We start from the raw sequence: 26,411 nt of genomic DNA, 5'->3' as shown, positions 1-26,411 counted from the left end.
CCTCGCAGTTTAGGAAAGGAGGTTGCTAAGAGGATTAGCTTCTCTGCAGAAGACAGAGGTTGAAGGTTGGTCTTTTAACGAAACTTCAAGTTTACGAGGGGCGTTCAATAAAGATTTCCCCTGACTGACTTCTATTTATTGCAGGATGCTGAAACTGCGCATGTGTAATGACATAAGCCACTGTAGGTCACGTGCCAATGTGCAACTCTAAACTAGCAATGGTCTTTCATTTAGAGGTGCTGAAGTGTTGTGAGGTGTGATAATGGATGCAGTTGAATACAGAGCAGCCGTCAAGTTCCCGTACTTGAAAGGCCGCACTCCAAGGAAGACGTTCGATGAGATAAAAGAGGTTTATGGGGAGGATTCCCCATCATATGATGTAGTGAAGAACTGGCATCGTCAATTCAAATACGGTCTCATTTCAGTGGAAGCGGCCCTGATTGCAGGGCGGCCTCACTCCGCTGTCGATGAGCACACCATCCAGCAAGTGGAGGCCACCATTTTGGAAAATCGCCGCATTAGCGTTCGAGAACTAACCCAACATGCCAAGATTAGAGTGGGGTCCATGGAAAAAATCATTCAGGACCATTTTCATATGCATAAGGTGTCCGATCGCTGGGTTCGCCGGCTGCTCACACCTTTCCAAAAGCAGGAATGAGTAGAATGCTCCCAGGCTCTTTTGACCATGTTCCATGGAAACCAGGAAGACTTTTTCAACAGACTGTTTACACAGGATGAATGCTGGGTCCATCACTATGATACGGAGACTAAAGTCCAGTCGATGCAATGGAAGCACTTGGACTCACCGCCTCCAAAGAAGGCACGCACCCAGCCCTCGGCGGGCAAGGTCATGCTCACAGTCTTTTGGGACCAGCACGGCGTAGTCTTAATGTATTTCCTAGCAAAGGGTGCCACGATTACTAGGGCATACTATGCTTCACTGCTGCGGAAATTGCGAGAGATCATCAAAAATAAGAGACGTGGCATGCTCATCAAAGGTGTCCGCCTTCTGCAAGACAATGTCCCAGTTTGCAACTAACATGTTGCCCAGACGGAAGCACGCTCCTGCGGCTTTGAAATTCTGCCGCATTCCCCTTATTCACCCGACCTCGCACCCTCGGACTTCCTACCCTTTCGAACATTGAAGTCATATTTGAAGGGCAAGCATTTTCCAGATGATGAGACTCTCATTTCTGAAGTTACAGCATGGCTTTTGCAACAACCTGTCGACTTCTACAAGCGAGGTGTTTACAGTTGCATAAAAAGGTGGGAGAAGTGCGCGTCCCGTGGTGTCACCTGTGTACAGAAGGAGTAATAAATCTGCAAAGTTTCGTTGCTCTCCGTCCCCAGGAAGTAGGTCAGGGGAAATATTTATTGAACGCCCCTCGTACTTGTACAAAAATGTAAAACAGTCATGTTACAACTGAACAGCTAAGTTCACGCCAGTTTTTTTTTTGCGTATATATCCTTTTTGTCACTTGAGCTTATAGCTGTGTTCTTGGTGTGCCAGTGGAGCATTAGGATGCCAAGTTTATAGTCTCCTTCGTCCAAGGCTGCAAGGTAATCGTGTTTGACAGGCAGCTAGAAAGCAGCAGCGCGCGAAATGGCTCAGAGCCAGAAATGCCATGAACTGAAGAAACACTTTTTTAAAACCACTTTGGAACTGGTTGTAAAGGTTTACTCCGACTTAAGACAACAATTGTTGACAAAATGATATAGAAGTTTTGCCTCCAAAGCAGGTGGCATCCTCATTATGCACTGTCAACAGACAAAAAGAAAAAAGAATTGAGAGGAGGTCGGCCAGTCCACTAGTCACACATGTCCTTATGAACGTCCAGTATAGCGCCGTGGTTGTTGTTGCAGGCCGATGCGTCACGGCGAAGGAACCACGATTCCAGAAGTTTTCAACCCCCCCCCCCCCCCCCACTTCGTTCAGGAGCCAGTGTCGTCCCATTGGTTAGGTCGGGATCTCAAGCTTGCCTCAGCTAGAGGGCCGCAGTCACGAAATTTAGTCCCGCAAGGGCCTGGACAGTGCAGAAGGTTGAAGCGGCGGGGGGTTCAACAAAATGTGACCTTAACTCTGCCATTTGAAAGAATGCATTTCTTATATCTCATATATTGAAAATTTCTCCAAGGGATTTCTGTCATGATTCGAGAAACACCGATACTGATATCTAAAATTACTTAAATTTGGATGCCAATTCTGAAATATAGAGACTTTTTTCCACGGTTGTGTTTCAACACATGGTAACCGCATGGGGAGCCTCACAAAAAAGAATGCTTGAGACTAGTCCCGTCTATATAGACTACCTGAACTAAGCATTATTAGTTGCAGAAGGTTAATAAATAATGCGCATACCATCTAGCAAAGTCGCACATTTTTTTCATTGTGACGCCACGGACCACTAGCGAAGCGTACAAGGGCCGCATGTTTGGGACCCCTGGCTTAGGTAAAAGCTATGCCCTGTTCTCCAGCAGTGTTCGACAAGCTCTGTCTATAGAGCGTGTTGCATGGGCTTCTCTAGCACAGTAAAGCGTCGCACAGTAAGCGAGAAGGAGATGATAGGAAATAGCGCAGACTACCAACTGATTTACTTTTCATGAAGACCTGGAAGCCATTTAAAAGCAAGTTACACTAGCGCCACCTAGAACCCTTCATTCAGCTATTAAGACATGAAGAATAGTTCTAAACAATGTAACATTCAATACAGGCAGTGAACATATTGTTGCTGCAGATGATCTAACAAATGCAATTACTGAACGACGATATCTGTTTTTGGTACAGAGCTAATGATTTTAAACTTCATCTTACATTTTTTTTAACTTGCCAGTTTTTGTAAGCCCTTTTTTGAAACCTTACACACAGTTATGTTTCTAACTGTAGACAAAATTCAGTTTTCTCCTTCAAATGTGGCATGTGTTATTCAAATTGGTCCTGCTGTTTTAGGACTTCTATAATGCATGTAGAGTGAATATGTACTGCCTTGTTCAACTCATTTATATTTGCACCTACTTGAACTGTGTTTCTTTTCACATATAAGCTGCCCCTTTCCTGCAGCAGCCTCAAATGTGAGGCTAACAGTGCATTCAAGTAAATAAAAATTAATGACTGTTTAATGCGATTGGCATTTCAACAATATACTACTAGTAGTGCATCATATAGACAAGATTCTTTTACTCCCACTTACGTTTAGAGCAAACATACATAATCTTGACCATAGTTATCACGTGCTGGCACAATCAGAGACTGTAGGCTTGGTCGTGCCGCAGCTGACGGGGGAGCTGATGACTGGTGGCTAGCATGCAATAAGTACAGGAGGGAGACTATTGTGGTCATTCATTCCACCTGACCAGCAGCCCTTGGCCAAAAATGGCTGCTCCCTTGAAATGATAACTCTGGTCTATAGCCACCACCAAGAATGCATCATGAATGAGGCATGTGTACCAGCAGTAATACAATACTAATACAAAATAGAGTGCAGTCGGTTCGAGAAATACTCTTGCTCTCCTCGATTGATCATTATTTTAATTTTCACCATGTAGTGGCACTGTCGCAAAAATTCGTGCTTATCTAGGCATATTATTCTGGAGAATTTATAAAGGGAGTTTTTTATATTGAAGAGCAGCACATACCCAGCGATTCAAGTTGGTATGAAAAAAACATCGCCAATGATTAGTACAATACTCCCTAATACAAAATAGAGTGCAGTCTGTTCGAGAAATACTTTTTATTGCAAACAGCGTTAAAAGAGTTATGTACAGATCACAGGACATCAGTAAAAACAGCTAGAGGTGCACAACGAAGCAACATGCAGCTGTATGTCTATCACCGGGAAAGACTTGCACCGTTTCATCACATTGAATTACTAGCCCACCCAAGCAGATGGCATACGCCTGATGTATAAACGGGAAACATAAGAAGCTCTAAAAGACCCCAAACATGTGAACGTTGAACAATGCCACTTCTAAAATGTACGGACTTGCCGTTCAGTGGCTAACCACCTACAGTGTAAGAGGTGAAAGAAACACTCGTGTCATTTACACTGCATAACATCACTGTGTCACTGAACTGCTCCACCTCTTGAGCAGAGTTCGGCATGACAGAGAACATAGTCTACTATTGGATCCTCCATTGTAGAGCTCAATTAAGATGCAATGATCACATTCAGGCAGACAGTTTCTTCACACAGTCTCTTCTTTTAAATTTTGAAACTGGCAAGAAAGAAAAAAAGATATTCAATGCACTGACCCGGAAAAAACATTGCACTACATGTTAATAAGTGCCATGCATGAAAAGAATGCACATATGCATGCATTATATATAAGTGTCCATAAAAGCTCAGAAAACAAGGGAGCCAAAAGAATTGAATTTTTCTAATTAGGTGTGGAACTTGGAAATTGAAGGCATGCTATGAAGATTGTCTTTTGAAGCATGGAGCATTCCTCGGGTTCTGGCTCTCTATTTTGGCTTAGACAATACTGTGGAATTTTTATTGGCAATCCCATTTCAATGTAATATTTGTATAAGAGCAGCGGTTCTCAACAATGTCTCGATGCCTCATAACTATAATCTCAATTGAGCAAACAATGCGTCAGACAGCTCCATTTTGTAGAAGTACAAAATACGTTGAGAGTTTGTTCTTTATGCACCAGCACAAAATTGTTAAAAAAATACATCACGGTTCAGCTTATAGGCACACATGCGCAACAGTAATATACAACAAGCATACAGTGTGATCATAAAAAAAAAAAGCTGTCAGGAAGTTAGTGTCGCCGTATTCACATTGCAAAGAATGTGTATATATAATGCGAACTAACAAATGGAGTGCGTCTTGTCTGTTTGTAAAGTAACAGACAATTGAGTAAATATAAGTTGTACATAGCCACTCGAAAAATATATATTTATATATATGCTCCACAAGACCTTCCAAAAAACTGCAACCCACGTACATAGAACAGGTGTTTGATTTCTATGATCCCGATACAAAACATCGTTGCAAGCGCAACAGATGACCAGGTGGAAGAATAAGTGCTCGTACGTGCTAAAACAGAGCGGCGATAATAGCTGCCACTGAAGCATTTCAAATAATACGACTGTAATACCTATCAACATGATGTAATCATCACCGGGTCAGCAGTCTACACAGTGAAATGCAGAGATCTTTGTTCCTTGTTAATGGCAAAGTGTTTCTCTTTACAGCCTCAAGGACAGCAAGATGTAAAGATCTTTGCGTGTGCATGTAATTCACCGAGTTTGAAACATGAAAGCAAACTTTTACATTCGAAACACTAATCTCTCGTTGAAACTGGCTTTAACATTTGGTCATAGTGTCAGTTTGGGTGCCAGTCTGGTGTAATTTAAAGCAAAAGCAATGACAGCAGTGGTACATAGTGACAGTCTACCAATATGCTGTTCTAGCATAGTGAAAAGTGAATGGTTTGATGATCTTTGATGCGCCGAACATTTTGCGGGGTTGACGCCAGTGTGGTGTCACGTGCTAAGAAGCTGGCCTTCACTGTACAGGTCTTGGATGACATTGGCAAACTGCTGTCGTGCGACATTCCGCTTGAGCTTGAGTGTGTTTGTCACAAGTCCAGAGGCCAGCAAGTCACTCTCTATATGCAGGTGCACATTGTGAACCTAGAAAAGTTGCAGAATACACGGTCAAAATAAGAGATATCAAACGTTTTCTGTAAATTAAGTAAATCTGTAGCCAGCAATGGAACTGAACAATTTAGAACAAAATGTAAGGAAAGAATTAAGCCCAATTTAGTATCGCGAATGTTTTGGGTATGAATATGATCGAATATGCTGGGTGTCCCACCTATTTTTAGCCAAGGGTTAAAAAATACAATATTAGAGGCATGCGAGTGAAATCAGTTGCAAATTGCTGACGTCACCTTGCGCATTACAGACAATTTTTTGTTTGGTAATGAATTATTTTTTTAATTAGGATTATTTAATTAAATAGCTAAATATTGACTTTAGGCAAGAAATGCGACTTGCAAAGTTCGAGAGCGTCTTCAGGAATCCCAAATGCATTATTTGTGATAAAAAAAGTCCCACGTATACCATTTCTTTTCCATTTTTTCCATATGCAATAAACTGTTTTAGTCAAACACGGATGGTGCGCTGTGCTCATGGTCACAGAAACGTGCAACCTTATTCATCTGGTGGAGTAATATACAGGTAAAGTTCAGATGTGCAGTGAATTCCATGCAGTAAATATGCCATAGTATCTTGTGACATACAGGTACGAGACTTAAAGGGGCCATGACACCCAATTTTCGGCCATAATCTCTGCTCTGTGTGTTAATCCTTGTGCGTTCACAAACAAGCTGACAAAGTTTTAGCGCATTTGGTCGAACGCTTAATTTATAATTGAATATTTTTATAAACATGCGAGCGGCCTGAGAGTTGGGCAACACTGGTGCACTCGCAAGCCGTGATGTTACAAGCTGTTTGCTGTACGAGCGTCTGCATTCTGGCGAACGATTTTGTTCCGTGGTCAGCTCCACGTGAAATCGAGCTATTTCAGCTTTTTTGCAGCTTGGCATTGAAAGCGAACAATTTGCAGCGGCAGAAACTTTGTTAGAAGACGACGGCTCCGCTGCATGCACCACACGATGTCACACGTGCCATCGCAAAATGGCAGTCGCCGGTGGTGGGCGGAGTTTATAGCCGGCTACTTTTGGGGCTTATTTTGCACTGAAATACTCTTGTACAGGGCATTTTTCATATATGTATAGGGACAATGGACCCTCTACTATTTTTTCGGTGAAAACTGCAAATTGTTGGGCAACCGTGTCATGGCCCGTTTAATGCTACATTGATGTCTTTTCTTTTATGCATGATGCACTATTTAAAAAAAAAATTTGTTATTGCAAAGAGTGATAGAAGTCCTGAGCAGCACTGTCTGCTATGGTATGAAACGAATATGTATGACAGGCTAATCAGTAGGAGTGTGCGAACATTAGAAAATATAAATACTCAATTGAATAGCATTGTATTCCCCTAATGCCAATGCCGTAGCCAATGCTGTAGCAGCTAAGGCACCATACCATGGTTTGTTTATCTCTAATGTACTACTTTTGCTGAAGCAACAGATACTGTTCCTTAATTCTAAATTTATACGCTAGTAGAGCGCATGCAAAATTGTAAGGTTATCATCAGCACTCCGGTACCATACATTAATTTAGTTAACCAATGAAACATCCTTACCTGATGAAGAGAGCTCAAGCCGCTTTCTTTGCCGTGCTTCTGCATCTCCTTGAGCAAAGTCTTGCGTACAGTCTGTAGTTTGGATGCAGACAATATGTTCCAACCATGAAAAACAGTTTGAAGCCTCTCTAACAATACTCTTGACAATAAATCAGAAACAAACCTTTTATTCCTATGATGCAGCACACAAAAGAAGCTTGCAGATACTGCTCACTTACCAGATTTTGACATATTTCAGACAAAGATGCCTTTTTGCTGAGACCACAGGAAGCAGCAAGGTCCCTTAAAGGCTCCTCATGAGGAATAACAATGGCAACACAAAAGGACTGCAAATTCGAAATAGAAAAACAAAAAACAATATTAAGAGACTGCTACTGATGAAACTCCCTCTCACACTTCTTTGTTCACCACTTAGATTTCTTCTACTAGAAACCAAATTTTCAGCTTGCAAAACTGGTGTTTCAAGATTGCCTCAGTCTAGGAAAATAATAGTTTGCTTCTGGTTATCCTTTCACTATATAGTGCTGGACATCATCGGTGCATGATGTGATAAGGAAGAAGAAAAGTATTAGAACCTGCGTTGGGCATCCTGTAACAAATATTGTTGCAACATAGTCCATCATGCTGTAGACACTTTCAATCCGGTCAGGTGAAATGAACTCTCCCTGGCAAAAAAAAGAAGAAAGCAAGAAATGTAGTTTAGTAATACTTCTTGTTTTTAGCAAAAATACAGTACTAGATTTGTATCTTCATACAGATTACTTAAGACTTGTATAGAAGATAGGCAGGGAAAACAAATTTCATAAACAATAGCAGGTTACTGTCAAGTGCCAATGGCTAAGTTGCACCGCGCTCTATGAACAAGTGAACTTGGTCAGCTCATCGACACTGTTATCATAAATGCGCTCATTCTTGACAGGAGTAACACCAGAAATGTAGCCAGTGTGACAAACCCATCATCAGATGCATGTGACAGTCATGGACAGTCAATGTGACGTGACAGTCATTGGGACTAGTACACTAATGGCGACTGTCAGTAAATAAAACATAAAATCAGATTCTTTTGGTATTGATCTAGTGTTCTGCTGGTATTGTTGCAACAAGTGCCCTTGGTGAGACGCAGCCTTGCTTTAGAGAGCGCAACATGTGTTAATAAAGATTCTGTCTTTGATAGTAATGTTAACTTAAAATAGGTTTATGGGGTTTAACATCCTAAAGTGACTCAGGCTATGAGACACGTCACCAGGGGAAGGCTCCGGATAATTTCAACCACCTGGGGTTCTTTAACGTGCACTAATGTCTGACAGTACATGGGCCTCTAGAATTTTGCCTCCATCAAAATGCGAACACCGTGGCCGGGATCGAACAGGCATCTTTAGGGTCGGAAGCCAAGCACAGTAACCACTAGGCCACTATACCGGCTCTTAATCTAAAATAATATTTGCAAATCTTAAGTCATATCAAAATTCAGGGGAAAATAGGATGGTACTGCATGGTCAAAATTACCAAAAATTAAAATTTTTGGAAAAATGACATCTCTAGCTAGAAAATCATGAAACTTAGCAGGCTTAAACATGTGACATCACTGCTCCGAACAACAGTTTGGCAGCAACACTGCAGGGTCTTAAGAAACTGGTATAATCCACTATGATGTGAATGGCTTCACTGTAACATGACGCTTATCTGTGTGTGCTGAACTGAAAGCAAAAAAAGCCATGTGGTAGACAGTGCAAATGAACAGACAGAGGAACTAGACCTGTGCGCCGGTCCCATAATCACCGGCGGCGGCGCGTGGATGGTGCAGTGTTCATCGGATCGGCAGTGGCATGTGGAGGAGGGGGGGCATATATTTAAGAGTTGGTCGGGAGAAAAATTTGTGCCTCGGATTTCGAAAAAAATCTGTTTCAACGAAAAAGCAAAGCTGTGAATGCGTAGCAACATGTTGTAATGTTATACGAACTATGGCTAGCAGCTAATTATCCGATCTCGCATAACCTTACAAAACGCTGGTGTATTGGAAAACGATCGCTCCCGGGAGAGAAACTGCTTTCGTGCAGTTTGTTGTATCAGTGGTCACAACATGAAGCGCTGACATCGCAGCGCATAGAAGGGTATGTGGGCCGTTCGCTGATGTCTGCCGGGATACCGCACGCGCCAGCGCTCCCGACCGTGCCCCAATAGTGAATGCTCACACTTGCTATACGAGCCATGCAGCCCCCCACCCTCCCCCGGCGTCCCCTCATGCTCCTTTGCCCAGTCAAAGACGTGCGGGGCGTTTCCTTTCTGGTTGAGAAGCAACCAACGGCAGGCCTCGTACGTGGGCTGATGTTATTGCATGCGCCCTCCGTGCGACGGAGAGGAAAGGGAAGTGAGTATGAGGAGGAGAGATGTGATGGTGAGGAGGAGGGAAGAGATAGTAAAGCGTAGCACAGAAAGAATGAGACAGAGAAAAATAGAGCGAAAGAAATGCAGAACAAAAAAGAGAGAGAGAATATTGTTGCACGAAGAAAACAGGCACACGAGTGCAGAGTTGGTATTTTACGATAAATACAGCTGGTGCTCAAGCGGCGGTAAGAGACGTCGTCTTCCTCTAATCTGGGGCCAGCTTCCTCGTTCTTTTCACCGCAACATCACCCTCCCGGCGGGTTTAGCTCCGTCCCGGTGCAAATCATGGCACATCACTTAATGTGGGTATATAAGGCTTGAGTCTGGCGACGTGAACAACATCGCTTGTGACCTGAGGTAGCAAAGACACGTCGGCTGGTGCGATCTCGTACGTCACGTCAGACAGTTGGCGCAATATCTTGTACGGACCAGAGTAGCGAGAAAGGAGTTTTTCCGCTAAGCCGACACGACGAGATGGCGTCCGGAGAAGGACAAGGGAACCAGGCGAAAATTGTGGTTCTCGGTGCCGATGATCGTAGCGTCGCTTTTGAGAAACTTGCGATGCTGTGAGGCGATGACGAGCGACCTCTCGGGCATGGGCGGCCAAGGTTATTGCATCGCGGGCGTAATCAGTCGCTGAGAATTGTATGTCAGAGGGTAGCAACGTGTCGAAGGGCAAGACAGGGTCGCGGCCATACAAAAGGTAGAATGGCGAAAATCCGGCGGTGTCGTGACGGGACGAATTATAAGCAAAAGTAATGTACGGTAAAGCGGCGTCCCAGTCACGATGATCATCGGAAACGTACATGGCAAGCATGTCAGTTAGAGTGCGGTTCAGGCGTTCGGTGAGCCCATTCGTTTGAGGATGATACGCGGTAGCGATCTTGTGTTCAGTAGAACAGGAACGGAGCAGGTCATCGACGACCTTCGACAAAAAGTAACGGCCTCGGTCCGTGAGTAACTGGCGAGGGGCGCCGTGGTGTAGGATGACGTCGTAGAGTAAGAAGTCGGCAACATCTGTAGCGCAGCTGGTCGGTATCGCACGCGCAATGGCATATCTTGTTGCATAATCTGTGGCGACGGCAATCCACTTGTTGCCTTTGGTAGAAATAGGGAACGGGCCAAGTAGGTCGAGGCCCACTCGGAAGAATGGCTCTGTGGGGATTTCAATAGGTTGAAGCAAACCAGCGGGAGGCAAAGCAGGCGTCTTCCGGCGCTGGCACAGGTCACAAGAAGCAACATAGCGACGCACATAGCGATAGAGACCGGGCCAGAAGAAGCGGCGCCTCACGCGATCGTAAGTCCGAGTGAAGCCCATATGTCCAGCAGTAGGAGCGTCGTGGAGTTCCTGGAGCACGGCCAGTCGCAGATGCTTGGGAACGACTAGTAGCAGCTCAGGGCCACGGGACTGAATGTTGCGGCGGTATAAAATTCCATCACGCAAGGCGAACATCCTGAGAGAAGGGTCGGTAGGCGCGTAGCTTAGGCGGTCCATAAGGCTCCGAAGAACAGGGTCCTGTCGTTGCTCGTCACCGATGTGGAGAAAGTCGGATGGGGACAGAGTACAGATGTCCACGTCAGCATCGGTGTCGTCCGGTTGATCCACGGGATTGCGAGAAAGGCAGTCAGCGTCGTTATGCATGCGTCCAGATTTGTGCACTATGGAGAAGTCATACTCTTGAAGACGCAATGCCCAACGTGCAAGTCGTCCAGTTGGGTCCTTCAAAGAGGAGAGCCAACAGAGTGCGTGGTGATCAGTTACAACGCGGAAGGTACGACCAAACAAGTATGGTCGAAATTTCGCGACAGCCCAAACGAGCGCAAGGCATTCTTGCTCAGTTATCGAGTAATTGCGTTCGGGCGTGGAGAGAAGGCGGCTCGCGTAGGCGATGACACGGTCGTGGCCCTGTTGATGCTGAGCGAGGACAGCGCCGATGCCATGACCACTTGCATCAGTGCGCACTTCAGTGGGCGCGGAAGGGTCGAAGTGCGAGAGAATCGGGGAACTCGTAAGTCGCTCAATAAGGGTAGAGAATGCTTGCTCTTGGTGTGGTCCCCAGAAGAAAGAGGCATCCTTCTTGAGAAGGTCGGTCAGAGGACGAGCGATGTCGGCAAACTTTTTTACAAAGCGACGGAAGTAAGAGCATAAGCCCATAAAACTGCGGACATCTTTCGTCGAAGAAGGAATAGGAAAATTTCGCACAGCGCGAACTTTCTCGGGATCAGGTTGGATTCCTGCTGCGTTTACGAGATGTCCGAGCACGGTGATTTCGCGGCGCCCGAAATGACATTTAGAGGAATTGAGCTGAAGGCGAGCAGCGCGAAACACAGAGAGGATAGTTCTGAGGCGCTGCAGGTGGCTTTCAAAAGTCGACGAAAAGACAATCACGTCGTCGAGGTAACACAGGCACGTTGACCACTTCAAGCCACGCAAAAGAGAGTCCATCATGCGCTCGAATGTAGCCGGCGCATTGCATAAACCAAAAGGCATGACTTTGAACTGGTATAAACCATCTGGTGTTACGAAGGCGGTTTTTTCCCTGTCCATCTCATCAACGCTAATCTGCCAATAGCCGGAACGGAGATCAATTGAAGAAAAATAGTTGGATCCATGAAGGCAGTCAAGGGCGTCATCTATGCGGGGCAGTGGATACACATCTTTTTTTTGTTATCCGGTTGAGGTGACGGTAGTCGACGCAGAAGCGCCACGAGTTGTCCTTTTTCTTTACTAAGACCACCGGGGATGCCCACGGGCTACTCGATGGTTCAATGATGTGCTTGTCCATCATCTTGTCGACCTCTTTTTGTATGATGGCCCTTTCCGCAGCGGAGACGCGATATGGTCTCCTACGAATGGGGCTCGCGTCACCGGTGTTGATGCGATGGGTGACAATAGATGTCTGTCCGAGAGGGCGGTCGTTCAAGTCAAATATATCCCGATAAGATGACAGCATGTGACGAAGAGCTCTTGTTTGTTCTGCAGGAAGATCAGGGGCAATCATCTTACAGATGCTGTCCGCAGTCGACGAGGACGAAGTAATAGGCGGCAAAGGTGTGCTGGTAGTGGAGAGGGATTCAGTGGCCAAAGAAGAGATCTCGTATTCTCCCAAAGGGGTGATATGCGCCATGGCGATGCCATGTGGAAGCACGTGAGTAGAAAATCCAAAATTGACGACTGGGACGCACGCCCGATTCTCGATTATTTGGATTATGGTGCTTGGCAGGGCAATATTTCGCGCCAGAACCACGTCGGTGAGCGGCGACACAACATAGTCGCCATCTGGGACGGGAGGACAGGGCGTCAGGAGAACAGCTGTAGCAACTTGTGGGGACAGGCGAGCGAACTCAGCAGAACATAAACGGGGTGATGCACAAGTTGCGGCGTCGGCAGAGAAAGGCAGATCCAGCTGTACAACTCCTTCGGAGCAGTCAATTAGGGCTGAGTGCTTCGAAAGAAAGTCTATGCCGAGAATGAGGTCGTGCGGGCATTGTTCGAGTACAGTAAATAAAACAATGGCGTAGTGGCCACCAAGGGTAACACGTGCTGTACACATTCCTAGAACAGCTGCAGTGCCACCATTGGCGACTCGTACAGTGCTCATAGCGGCGGGTGTCAGAACTTTCCTTAGCCTTCGGCGGAGAGCAGCGCTCATAACTGAAAGCTGCGCCCCTGTATCGACAAGAGATGTGACATGAACACCATCAACTTCCACGTCCAGTAAGTTTCCGCATGTAGGCAGGGTCGGTAGAGGATTTGAAGGCCGGGTCTTAGTTGCAGCGTCACCTCCGGGAGCTGCGCCGCCTAGTTTCCCGAAGTGAAGCGGCCGGTTGTGGATGGGGACGAGGAGCGGTGAATGAGAGGTGAACGCGAGCGACGACCTTGCGGAGACGGGGAGCGGCTGGACCTTGGCGGGACATTGTCGACGTTGATGCTCTGAGTCGGCGTGTAGGGCGAGAAAGTATGACTGTCCGGCGGCTGGTGGTAATGACTAGGAGACGACCACCGTGGAGGTGACGACAAGCGACTGCGGCAGTGACGGGCAATGTGTCCAATACGGGAACAATTAAAGCAGATGGGTCGATCGTCCACGGTGCGCCACTCGGCTGGATTGCGGCGGGGCGGAACAAAACTTTGCGGCTGGCTGCGAGTGGCCGGGGAAACCTGATAAGTGTTCGTGTGACGGACCGAGCAGAGTGATGGCATGCCCAAACTTGCGATTTCTTCCCGAACAACAGCTTGTATGAGGGAGATGGAGGGCATGTTGTCCCTAAAGTCCGAATGAACTGGAGCCGGAGACATGGCCTCGAGCTCACGGCGAATAAGGCGCGTGATGTCTTCAGGTGCTGTCGATTGGACGAGCCGTGGTGGGTCTTCGCAGGAAGAGGTCGCGGCGGTATTCGGCAATCTGTCGTACGCTTGAGCAACTCGACGGCCCTTTGCCTGTTCGAAGCGCCGACACTCCTTGATGATTTCATCGACCGTGGAGCAATCTTTGCACATTAGGAGGTTAAAGGCATCGTCGGCAATACCTTTTAATATGTGCCCGATCTTGTCTGCCTCGGTCATACTGTCGTCAGCTTTGCGGCAGAGAGACAGCACATCTTGTATGTAGACGACATACGATTCTGTTGACGTCTGAGCGCGGCCCGCAAGTTCTTTCTTTGCTGCCAGCTGACGACCGACCGGTCTGCCAAACAGATCTCGCATTTTCTGTTTACAGACGTCCCAGCTCGTTAGGTCAGCTTCATGCGTGTCATACCATTGCCGCGCAGTTCCCTGAAGATAAAATATCAGGTTCGCTAGCATGAGGGTCGGGTCCCACCTGTAGCTGTCACTCACCCTCTCGTACAGTGTTAGCCACTCCTCGACATCAGTCTTATCCGTGCCACAAAACGGCCCAGGGTCCCGCGGATGGGTGAGGAAGACGGCTGGCATCGAAGTTGACGGTGGGTGTGCCATCGAGGCGGCAGGCAGATGACGTCCGCTGCGAAGTTCCGTACTGGTACCCCGCACCTCCACCAAATGTTGCACGAAGAAAACAGGCACACGAGTGCAGAGTTGGTATTTTACGATAAATACAGCTGGTGCTCAAGCGGCGGTAAGAGACGTCGTCTTCCTCTAATCTGGGGCCAGCTTCCTCGTTCTTTTCACCGCAACAATATCAACGAGAGAGAGAAACAAGTAGACAGAGAAAAAAAGATAGAATAAAAGCGGAAGCAAGCATTGCGTCGTCTAGCGACCAGATACCGCACCGCCTGACCAAGCTGCGCATGTGCACTAGCTAAGCCAAGCCTACCGATGGAGACATCGCGCGCAACTTCCGGTCTATAGTGCATCGCTAGGGCTCAGTGTTTTCGGTTTTATCCACCGAAAAAATCCTAAAAAATTCGTCAGTAAAACTTTTGACAATTCGGATTTATCCGATAAACTCCAATTTCAAGGGCCAATATGACCTGGTTCCGTTCTTTATCGAAAGGGCAAGTTCTAAGAGCTCATTGATACATCTTCTGGTTTGACCGAATTTAAAGTTTATCGCGCGTTGCTGTATTAGGTGAAGTAGCTATTGTGCTCCGACTCAGCTTCTTACATGCAGAAGCTTCACAAGGACTTGCAACTCTCCAACCCCAGATTCAAGGCGCTTCACTTCAAAGATCCGTGCCACCTACTCAACAACGCTCTAGAGGATAGAATTAGGACGAGCTCGTTTAACGTAGTTCACGATTTCGTTGTGCACTTTCCTGCCCTGTTGAAGTCGTCACGGGAGCTGCGCCGTAAGTTTGGTCTTGTGTGCTTGGCCATGGGCATGTCCATCAAGTCGCCAAAAACCGTATGTCCATCGAGGTGGTTCTCTTCTTATGAAGCTCTAGAAGGTATTTTGGGACTATTGGCGTGCCATTTTGTCTTTCTTGAGAAGCGACGAAGCCATGGGAACGAAGTGTGAGAAGCGCAAGAGTCTCATCGCCTGAAGGTGTATACGACTTGCTCGTTAAGATGAGGTTTCTGAAGACCAATTCGTGTGCCGTGCTCTCAATCATTGAGGAACTTGAGGCAGAGAGACCAATTCGTGTGCTGTGCTCTCAATCATTAAGGAACTGGTACATCAAGTTTATCCCACACTGGGGGTTCGTTTGCACGCAATCATCAGTCAATGGTGTGATCCAACCGAGGTCTTCGCATCAGATGTCAAGTCTGTTGGACCTCCTTGACGAGACTGACCGCTTAACGGCTGTTGCAAACTTTCACAGATACTACGCTGCTGTCGTCGAAAAGTGGAGACAGACATCCGAGAGGAACCTGTGCGATCAACTCCAGTACACAAAAGAATCGTTTTGGTACCGTGTTCAAATTGTGAATACAAACGTGAAGCATGAGCTGCCCTGGGCGTTCGAAACGTATGCACCTATTTTTCAATTAGAGCTTCTTGAAACTGACGACATGAGCCAGCTCCTGACTGATTTTGCGAACTATCAGTGCTATGATATATGTAACATCGTTGAACCACTGTAGTTTTGGAGACTTCACAATGTCCAGTGGCCAGTGCTTTCTCGCTGTGCGCTGTCTCTGGCACTTCCTGTTTCTAGCGCTAAGGTAATTTTCAAAGCTGAGAGTCGTCAATCAAAAGGAGCGTGCTTCAATCACTGACAGCAATCTCGCAAAGTATGCTTGCGTGTCATACAATAACCTTTAAGGGGGGACATGGCACTTGAAAAAAAGTTCTTTATTTCTTGATCGATTTTGATGAAACTTCCAGAGTTTATGTATAGTTGTGTGCTAATTTCAAATATGATATTTTTCTAGTATGATGCGTAGTTTTTAAAATACAAAATATTTCATGTGCCTCTTGGGGAGCAAGTTTTTTTCTAAACTGAGTTAGTTACAAAGTAAATCAGCATATCTCAATAATCTGCAATCAGAACTGTGTGCAGTGCAACAAAAATGAATGTTCTAAACCTATTAGAACAAAAGTTATGGTATGTTGAACATTCACGAGTGAAATTCTAGCTTCAAGCGACTAACCTGCAAACGTTCAACATACCATAACTTTTGTTCTAATGGGTTTAGAACATCCATTTTTGTTGCACTGCACACAGTTCCGATTGCAGATTATCGTGATATGCTGATTTACTTTGTAACTAACTCAGTTTTAAAAAAAACTTGCTCCCCAAGAGGCACATGAGATATTTTGTATTTTAAAATCTACACATTATACTAGAAAAGTAATTGCATATTTGAAATCAGCATACAAATATACATAAAGTCACCAAGTTTCATCAAAATCGATCAAGAAATAAAGAAAACTTTTTAAGAGCAGTGTCCTCCCTTAAGCATAAGGTTGTTATATGCACAAATACAGGTGTTATGAGTTCAAGTATTTCGATTGTGCGCATGTTTCTGTGCATTCAAACCTTCTAGAAAAAAAAAAGTGCTTCGTGTTTAACGTCGAATTTCCGCCAAAAATATAAACTCCGATAAACACCTTCCGATTTTCAAGGAAAATAAATACCGGAAACACGGAGCCCTATGCATAGCAAACTGTGCCCGATCGTGTCCAGAGAGTCATGTGGCGTCCGAAGGAACTGCGCACTCCCGAGGAGCAAGACGCGCGTCTCGAAGCCAACCGGTCGACGAGGAGTACAAGCGGCGACGGGCCCGTGCTTCGCTGTGCCATGCTTTGCACGACTTCATGTAAACTACATGCATTTTCTTGTGTTTTCAGAGGCCATTTTAGGGCCCTTTTAAAAAGACAGGGCGTGCAAACACGGGCACAAGAGAGTAGTCAAGAAACCACAAGTGCCGCTCACAACTGAAAATCATACAGCAGCGGAAAGGAAGGTACACACAAATACTTATCTGTGCATTCCCAGACAAGAGGCGGTACCTATCAATCAGGTGTGCGTGGCGGTCTACTTGAGAAATTACTGTTCAGTATCTTGACTTCTGTCTTGTGTCCGTGTTTGCACGTCGCGTCTATTGACTCTCAATGTCCGTCCCTCTCATTTGTGTTGAGTTGTGAAAGCTTCGTGACGTCAAAATGAAGTTGCAGAAGAAAACCAGAAACAGAGGGCGCGCTGCTCGCCGAGCTCCGGCCAACCAGCGTCGGCTGAAATGGACAGTCCATTACATAGACACATCGAGAAGAGCTCCCCCAGTGAAGTGATGTACTTTGTCCCGATTGCACATTCGGTTTAAAAGAAAAGACTAACGGCGGCGCGCTGCAATTATTGCATGGCGGCGGTGTGATCACTCCCGGGACTTCGGCGGTGGCGCAAGCAAAATCAGGCGGCGGCGGTATGGCACGGCGGCGCACAAGTGTACGAGGAACTACAGTTCCTCATTTGTACTTTTTTTTCCCTACACGATATAACTGCACGTTTCACTATAAATAAATTTTGCTGTCTGCGGTATTGTGGACTTTGGTAGTTTACTAACCTGAGAGAGTTTGAAGAAGTCCTTTTTTCTGTCGATAACCTTGAGTGCTCCTGTCTAAAAAGCAAAAAAAAAAAAAGAAAGGCTTAAGAAGAAGCATTGAAGAAAAATGCTGTACATAGAAACAATATTCAGAAACAGTGCAAGTCAAGTGGGAAGCTTCTTGTCTGCAGATGCTGCATGATCTACACATGCAGATTCTGAAGCAATTTTTTAAGACATTTGTAGTGATGACACGAAGCACTGCAGACTGTTTATTTTCCCGATCTTTCTTGTCACTAGAAGTTGTAACATGTAAAGTATCCTCGCAAAATACCTGTCTTGCAATACTTGATGGGTGTGATTGAACGCAGCTAGGCGATCCATTTGTCTCGCTGGTTAAGGGTACGACACACTCGCTAAGTTGTGGCGACAAACAATGAGCGAAGACCGACGCTTACAACAAAAGCGCAAGTTAGCAGGATTGAAATTTAAATTCCCGCACTGGAACCAAACTGTTAATATCACTATATGCCGATTATTAAATGGCACAAAAATTAAAAAGCGTGCTTATGTTTTCATAAAAATGCTTGTTCAAATGTGCTCATGTTGCCTGGTACAGTCCAATGTTTTCCACTCTGTTCTGTATTCACTCACATATGTACCAACAATCTCAGTTTACAACCCTTCTGTAATATTAGCTACGAACCCTTGTGGCTGTTGGATTTTTTTGCCTATAACAAATACTCCTATTTGGACCTGCCCCTGAATGTTAGAAGAAGAACAACGAAAAGCTCTTTCAATGGTGGCCACTTTCTGCAAATTACATGAGTGAAGTGGGGTTTACCGATGTCCACATCCCAATGTCTCCTGTGAGCACCCAGCCACCTTCAAGCACTGCATTTGCAGTTTCCTTGGGATTTTTGAAGTAACCTTGGAAGGTCAAAGGGCTGCGAATGCAGATCTGCAAATAACAGAGAAGAAATAAAAGAGATGGTGAATACCATATTTCCTTTTGTAAGTCCTGTGGTGCACTGTTTGAAGGTAAAAAAAAAAGAGTTTAGAAAAAGGCTGCTATCAGTAATGAATGTACAACAGTAGCAGTATAAACCTGGCGATGGCGATAGAAAATTTACAGCCAACGTTGCATAAGCAGTGGTTCCATAATGGATGATTTGCAAAAATCTAACTAGGCTTTCCTTCCTTCAAGTGCATTCACCACTCCACATTTCAGCAAGAATTCCACGCCTAGCAGTTACCCCTTACCCTAAATGTGATGACTGGGGAACCTTTATTTAGTACACACTCCAATGTACCGAGAGAAAAGAAGAAACAAAAGAATAGTTTGTGCTGTTAATCTGTGGTCAAGTTTATTTGATTAGAAAATATATTTGCTTGTGCATATGCAGTGTCATTTTTGTAAATTGTCCACTGATGTAGCAGTGACAGCACAGCAGTCATGCTATGCAATCATGCCATCATCTACATGTCCTTCGGAAGACTGGAAATGAAAAGGAGAAAAAAAAAAAAGAGAAAAGCCTCTAACCTCTCCCTTGTCATCTTTTGACAAGTAGTTCATCTCTGGAACGTCAACCAGCTTCATTTCAACTTCAGGGAAAAGGCAGCCAACATTGTCTGAGGGGAGAGAAAATGGGTACAGCTATATCGTTCAAGGCACGCATTTACACTGAAATTCCAAATAAGGCATTGCAAATGGCATAAAAAATTTGCCCACGTTATAGGCTTATGGCTTTTCCTGCATGAAAAAGTAGAGCAAACCTGACTCTTGCTTAAAGCCTGGAGAGCACATTTTATCACAGGCAGCAGCTAGTGTACGTCTGTTAAATATGTTTAATGTCATATGAAATATTCTGCTAAGAAACTTCATAAAAGAGAAATATGTAGAAAGCAATATCACAGCAGTGAACACTTTCAGGCAAAGTAATATATTGAATAGTGAGGAGCAATAAGGTGAACAAAGAACACATTTATAGTACGTTAGCATAATGAAAAATGACCATGGTCACTCACCTCCTCCCACAAAGTCATAAGGTAAGGTGCTTGAAATCACACTGGCTTCAGTGCTGCCATAAACCTCAACAAGCTAGGATGAAAAAGAGAAAGTCAAGTGAGAATGAATGATGTGTAGTGGATATTAATCAATGTGTAGCAATATTAATCGTTTGTCTGGAGCCGAGGGAGTGGAGTCTACAGTTGCTTCCTGTTTTATTGCACCTCATAAAAATGCAGGAGCAAATTACGTTGATGTGAAAGACTGCACATCATGTTGCAAGCAGGTAAAATAGTTGAAAATCAGCTTTCGGCACTTCTTATTATGCATTCTTGAACAGTGTGCTTATTCTTGCAACCAGACATAGCTTTGCAGCAGAGCAACATCGCCATACTGTACACTGTCTAAAACTGTTCCTAATTTTCTATCACGTTGTGTAATAACCAAATAAAGTCTGTGCTTTAGTGTACACTGAATAGTAATGTACGAAATGATGGCTTTCATTGGAGAATTAAAATAGTACAGTATTGGACACATAACATACCAGCTAGAGTGCAAACCGTTATTCTACCCAAGATCACCTAACATGCTAGCTCTAGAGTACAACCATTTATTTACCTAGTACAGTGAGCAATAAGCAGCTTGCACAAAGCAGGAAAAATGCTGTGCTTGCATTTTGCGGCTTACTTGCTCTTGTGTGTCAAATTCATGGAGGAGTGGCTGCAAGGAAAATACATACAACAACACAAATGCTTACATGACATCCAAAAACACATCTGAAGAACTCCAGCACTTCTGCCTTGGCTGGTGCAGAGGTTGTCAAGCCATATTGAAAGTTTCCACCAAGCTCTTCACGTATCTTCTTGAAAACGTACTTGTCCCAGACTGTGTCAGTTGTCACGATGCCCCTGAATGAATACAACATGAAACACACATTAAGCAGTCTTCTATCATGAACAGCAAAGGGCCTCTGAGCGCAGATACAGCGCAGATACAGCGCAGATATAGCAAGTGTGATTGAAGAGAGAAAATTCAATTTTAGCTATTTATTTCAATTTACTCATCTTAAGTCATAGTCATGAAGTTCTGGTTTTCAGAGTGACTTGGGTATTTTGAGCGAACAAACAGTGCATAGAGTACTTGGTCAAGATTACTTATGTTACATACGAATGCCTCAAGGATTACGGCAAGTTCCTAACTAAAGTCCACTGTTCGAAATGTTTGCTTCAACAAGACCCCTTGTTTGACCACCGTTGTTTCCAGAAAGGTTTCATAGAATTTATGCTGAGATTTACGACGAGTGCATTTGATGTTTGTTTTATTATACATAAAAAGCTTAATTTTTCTAGTGAATAGAACCTCGCTATCAATGATATTCTGTAATTGCGCACAGTAAACAGCACATAGCAACGTTGTGTGACATTGTGTTAGTATAGTGTTGTAACACTGTAGTGTCATTTAAAGGGCAAAAACGTTTGCACCACTCACTTCTTAAGCAGCTTGCGTTTCCGGTTCACAGCATAGTTGAACACTGCTGTCTTGATGGCACTCTTGTGAATTTCAGAGTGAACCTGTAAAGAATGAACAGTAGGTCAGAAGAGCAGGGTGGGTTCTGATGATTGGGAAAAGCAAGCGCGCACAAATGAAACAGGTTAGTGTGCACTCGTTCTCACCATTAAAAAACAGTGATGACTATGGATTAGCCAAGAGCATAAAGCCCAAAGACAAGTAGTGTTTTTGTGGAACTGAAACAGCCACATAGCGAAGTAACCTTTTTGATAGTTCCCTGGAGAACTTGGGAACAACCTTACAAAAAAGTTGCGCCCCATGGAGTCATTTATGGAAGCAGAGGTAGAGCACCGTCGCCATGCCACTACACATTCAGGAAAAATTAGTACGGTGGAATCGGACAGGGTGCGTGGGATCCGCAGTTTTTCATACCAGCTAAATTTACTGCTTATGCAGGCTTATCCGAGCTTAAGGGGAGATGCGGGTCGAAAAACGCGAGTTTTCTAAAAAATTATTGATTTTTTGTTTTCACCTGTTTTGTTAAGATTAGTACCTCTACTGTTCTGAAAAAAAAATATCAATGTCGAGACTCAACTGGAAATGCTTTAAAATTGCGTCTAAAGAGCACAAGGTGGCTGTCAAAAGGCGGAAAGTGTGTCATCTTCGAGAACCTTGCCGCTGATAATGCGCCGCCGCTGGCCATTGCCGACCGCATGAGGCGAAGAGCCGAGCCTCACTCTTCAAATAACGACGTTTTCCCGCGCTGCTGCAGCACAAGAAATAATAAAGAGAAGCACGCTTTTGCCGCCTTTTTCGAGCGCCGCGACTGGCTTTAAATCACGTGGTACAGATCGGGAGCCGCCATTGGCCGGTGCGCGCCTGTGTGTGCTGTGAAGCCTACTTGCAGGATCCGTGTCTTGTCGAGCAGCGCAGCTGAACAACACTTTTCTCGAGTGCCTATCAGTTATGGATGAAGAAAGCCGTAGGAAGCGCGGTCACCGGCCTGTGAAGTTTCACGCGGCGCACAACTTTCGAGGACGCCGGCGCAAATCAAAGCCGAACACACAAACCATGAAAAGATCGTCTGCTGCCGCAAGTCGTAGTGGCAGTGACGCCGATGCGTCTGACGAGTTTGCCGCGGCATTCGAATATGCGAGTGCCTCCCAGAGCAAGATCGGACTCTTCGAAGACGAAGAAAAATCACAAAGCGACGAGTCTTCATTGATTGCTGATATGACAGCACTGAACATGTTGGTTTAATCAAGGGCACTCCAGTTTTGAACGTGTTCTGGAAAAGCTTGGCGTGCTCCCGCCTCATGATCTGGTTGCTCTTGGCTCATCACGGGACAGCACACGCCAGAAAAAAATGTCTCAAAAACTAACAGGAGAAGCAAGGGCTCGTCTGTGTGCGCTGAAGAAAAAATCTCTTGTCGAGGAGTCAGCTCTAAAGAGGCGTGAGGGCCAAACCTATGGTGCTGGGCAGTGGCCACTACAAGAAGGATTGTTCTTTCTTGTGTACAAATTTCGTCGCATTCAATGACATCTTTGATAAATAAACATGCAATTTTGACTTTAAAACTCTTTTTTCTCAAAACACAAATTTTGCCATTTTTGTCAATGTGCCCCTCCTTTTTCGGGTACTTCTGGTGCTCAGATCTGCATGAAATTTTTCCCAGATTTTTTCCAATGTACGAGAAATGCAATTATCTTGTTTAAGTTTCAATATTCTTATTATATAATAAAAAAAGGTTATGTAAACTTTTACTAGGGTAGGAGAATGAACTTCCCACGTTAAAATTTTTCACGTCTAGTACATATTTTGTATGGACTTCCTAATTAGTTATTTGCATTCCACACTTTATTTGAAACATTATGAACTATCAATTGTAAAAAATTATTGAAGTTTAGGTCTGAAAAGAGGGGGGGCAAAAGGCTTAAGTTTTTCACTTTGTCATGTTGCAGAACTAAAAGTATGCAACTTGCAAGAAAACTACCTAATTATATATTTGAAATCAGCATAAAAAGTTCTATAAGCAGCTCAAGTTTCATTGCTCTAGGGTGAATATTAAAGAAAAAGTGTCTTCGAGTAGCATCTCCCCTTAACAAGATCTGTGGAAGACAGCACTAGCAGCACTTCAATTACTCTGATGCTTTGATGCCCACAAGAACCACTGATTCATGGAAAACTATTTCGGACTTAAATGCCGTTCTTGGAACCCATGACATGTGTCAACCTCAGACAGTGCCTGTGGTGAGATTTGACAAATTTTTCTTTGCTAACTTATTTTTATCAGAAAAATTGGAGTGCTCACTTGAAGGTTCAGCCAGCTGCTCTAAATTGACTAGCAGAAATCGTATATAATCACAGTGTTTCTTTCAATTTTGGTAGTGAAGGGCCAGACATTGTGTACGTACCTTGTAATAGATGCGATTGAGAAGACGAGGCACCATGGGAAGGTTGTGAGGTTTCAGTGCTTTCATATCATCCAAGAGAAGCTGCACATTTCCTCGGTAGAAACCCAGGGTTGCACCACGCATCAGTGTTGTCACCTGGAAGTCAAAGACGGGAATCGTCAACTTAAAGTGGTTATGATGCAAAACGTCTGTTAGCCATATGTATTTGATGCTTTCACTAGTAGAAACACTGCTACCTTCTCTGTTACCTTCTATGTGTGGCTACCTGACCACACTTATTTACGCCGTGCAATCTCTAAGTATATAGGGGCTCGAGTTGTAACGGAACTGACAGCTGTCGAGAATGTGTCACGAGATGTTAGTGGAATTGAATATGCATGAATCATATTGACAGAGTCAAGAATGCCTGCTGCTTCAATTCAAGCAATGATGGACAATTTACAAAAATCTGCAAGACTGCTTTCCTGCAAGGTTATTTTCAACTAAGCACTTTCGGTCACAGACTGCTTTTCTCACTTGTACTTTTGTCACTCCTAATTCTATTGAAGGTATGCAAATACCATAAATACATTTCAAGAGTTAGTGTGGGATTGTCACGCCACACTGTTGCCACTCTGCCTACGCTTAGTGAATGAGGAACCTGTCGTTCGGTGGATGCTCTTTTGCTGGAACTGGGAGTGGCAAAAGCACGAGTGAGAAGAGCAGTCTGTGAATGAGAGTACTTGGTTGTGAAAAACCCTGCAGGAAAGCAGTCTTGCAGATTTTTGCAAATTGTCTACTGCAATAAGAAATGAGTAAAAAGAGTAAAAAAAAATGGTATGCTGCACAAGCTTGTGGACAAGCATTAGTACAACATGGATGCACTAAGACTACAGTAAAAAGCCAGATCTTATTTGGTACATAGTACTTGTCTAAAATAGCAGATTTTATATCACATCGCACATCGGCATTTTCACTTTATTTGATGTTCATCACGAGGCAAAATGTAGACGCTGGGCTGTGTACCAATGGCAGCATATACCATATTTATCTACCACTCTTTCTAACATGTTCCCAGCATACGACTATTCTCTCTGAAGGTTGAACTGCTTTGATGAAAAATTTTCCAGTGTTTTGCGCATTACCACAGTACAAATGGGGACTCGCTGGTAAGTTTTTAACTGTATAAAACACATGTTTGATAATTGGTCTCAGTCCCTTCAGTGAAATCCGGGCAAGTAAAGTACTCGTGAATTGAGATGAGAAAATTTAGGGCTAAGTAATGCATGTGCTTTCGTTCCCAGCATCCACAGTTTGTGTAATATCAGCGTAGTATTGACTAACACTTACATCAGAGCCACGATTACCTTTAGTGGCCAGATTTGCAGTGACATGACGCAGCTGTCGCAAGCAATTGCTAATAGCAGTCGTTATACTAAAAAAAATTTGTCGCATTTCAGTACGTAAGTATTGTACAAGTTTCAAGGCAGCCATTGAAGTCCTCACTGAACTTTGCATACCTTATGTCGAAGATCAAAGCTGTAGCATGCTAATGCTAGAATTAGGGCACTTTGGAGCCTGCTGTATAAACTGCAATATATTCCATAAACAATGTATAAAATCTTTAGATATTGTTGGACCACTCTATGCAAAGTTGCGATTTCTAACTTTAGTTTGAAGCACCGTAAATTATCTGTCATATTCCTATTTTATTACAGAAGGTTTCAGATATGTTGTGAAAAAACTTGAAATATCCTTTCTACTTGCCTATTCAGATGTGTAAAATACAGTGATTTTAAAGGGGTCATGAACCACTTTTCCAAGTAATGATCTAATGGCCTCAGTATCGGAGTGTACTGCCTCCCGAATCGATTGCCGCAAAAATTTCTCGAATCCGTCAAGAATCAGCGGAGTTACGGGGGTTTGGCGCACGCTCCCAGCGCTTTCTCTCTTTTCTCGTGCCGACGAGCGCACTGGAAGCTAGACAGGGAGGGATGGCATGGGGGAAACAAGTTACGCCAGCGCGCGTCATGAAACGCGATCGCTCTCCCGCTGTGATTCGCTTGTGCGAGTGCGGCTACCGTGTACTGAGGAGTGCGGTGCCGGCAAGTGGCGGCACCCCGCGGCAAGAAGCGCATCTGATCCGAACGCCGCTCTCGATTTACGTCGGCTATCGGCCAATAAGCATGCTATGTCTCTTGCGACGTACAGCGGACAGACGCCCCGCCCACCGACGAGAGTGAGAACCGGCCTCTGTTTGAAAAGAGGGTGCCTGGGGAAACGGCAACTTCGCGCTCCGCTTGTGGCCATTACGCGGCGCGCACGACCGTAATATTTGGCAGAGCAGTTCATAGCCGTGTCAGCTTTCCGCAGGATGTGTTTTTTCAATCAGCCCAAGGGGTGCTTCATGACCCCTTTAAACTTATTTGCAATAAAATGGCTTCTCATGCCATGTACTGCAAATGCTTAACAAATTTAGGTTA

The 26,411-nt window shown here is 44.6% G+C and overlaps 1 protein-coding gene across 1 annotated transcript in view; it reads right to left on the bottom strand.

Moving 5' to 3' along the window:
- Nucleotides 1-3,713: 3,713 nt before the first annotated feature.
- LOC119388104 (long-chain-fatty-acid--CoA ligase 5) overlaps nucleotides 3,714-26,411 on the bottom strand; it is a 45,754-nt gene continuing 23,056 nt past the window's right edge. The window contains exons 11-21 of the mRNA XM_037655736.2: nucleotides 23,950-24,084; nucleotides 21,514-21,596; nucleotides 20,783-20,933; nucleotides 20,046-20,118; nucleotides 19,561-19,649; nucleotides 18,862-18,978; nucleotides 18,039-18,092; nucleotides 7,798-7,887; nucleotides 7,441-7,548; nucleotides 7,223-7,294; nucleotides 3,714-5,641 (exon numbers count right to left, since the gene is read on the bottom strand). Coding sequence (XP_037511664.1) covers nucleotides 5,492-5,641; nucleotides 7,223-7,294; nucleotides 7,441-7,548; nucleotides 7,798-7,887; nucleotides 18,039-18,092; nucleotides 18,862-18,978; nucleotides 19,561-19,649; nucleotides 20,046-20,118; nucleotides 20,783-20,933; nucleotides 21,514-21,596; nucleotides 23,950-24,084 — 1,122 coding nt within the window. The 3' untranslated portion in view covers nucleotides 3,714-5,491. The remainder of the gene's footprint in view (nucleotides 5,642-7,222; nucleotides 7,295-7,440; nucleotides 7,549-7,797; nucleotides 7,888-18,038; nucleotides 18,093-18,861; nucleotides 18,979-19,560; nucleotides 19,650-20,045; nucleotides 20,119-20,782; nucleotides 20,934-21,513; nucleotides 21,597-23,949; nucleotides 24,085-26,411) is intronic.

Source organism: Rhipicephalus sanguineus, chromosome 3 (assembly GCF_013339695.2).
Source record: "Rhipicephalus sanguineus isolate Rsan-2018 chromosome 3, BIME_Rsan_1.4, whole genome shotgun sequence".
NCBI classification, from domain to species: domain Eukaryota; kingdom Metazoa; phylum Arthropoda; class Arachnida; order Ixodida; family Ixodidae; genus Rhipicephalus; species Rhipicephalus sanguineus.
This window is presented reverse-complemented; position numbering and strand designations above follow the sequence as displayed.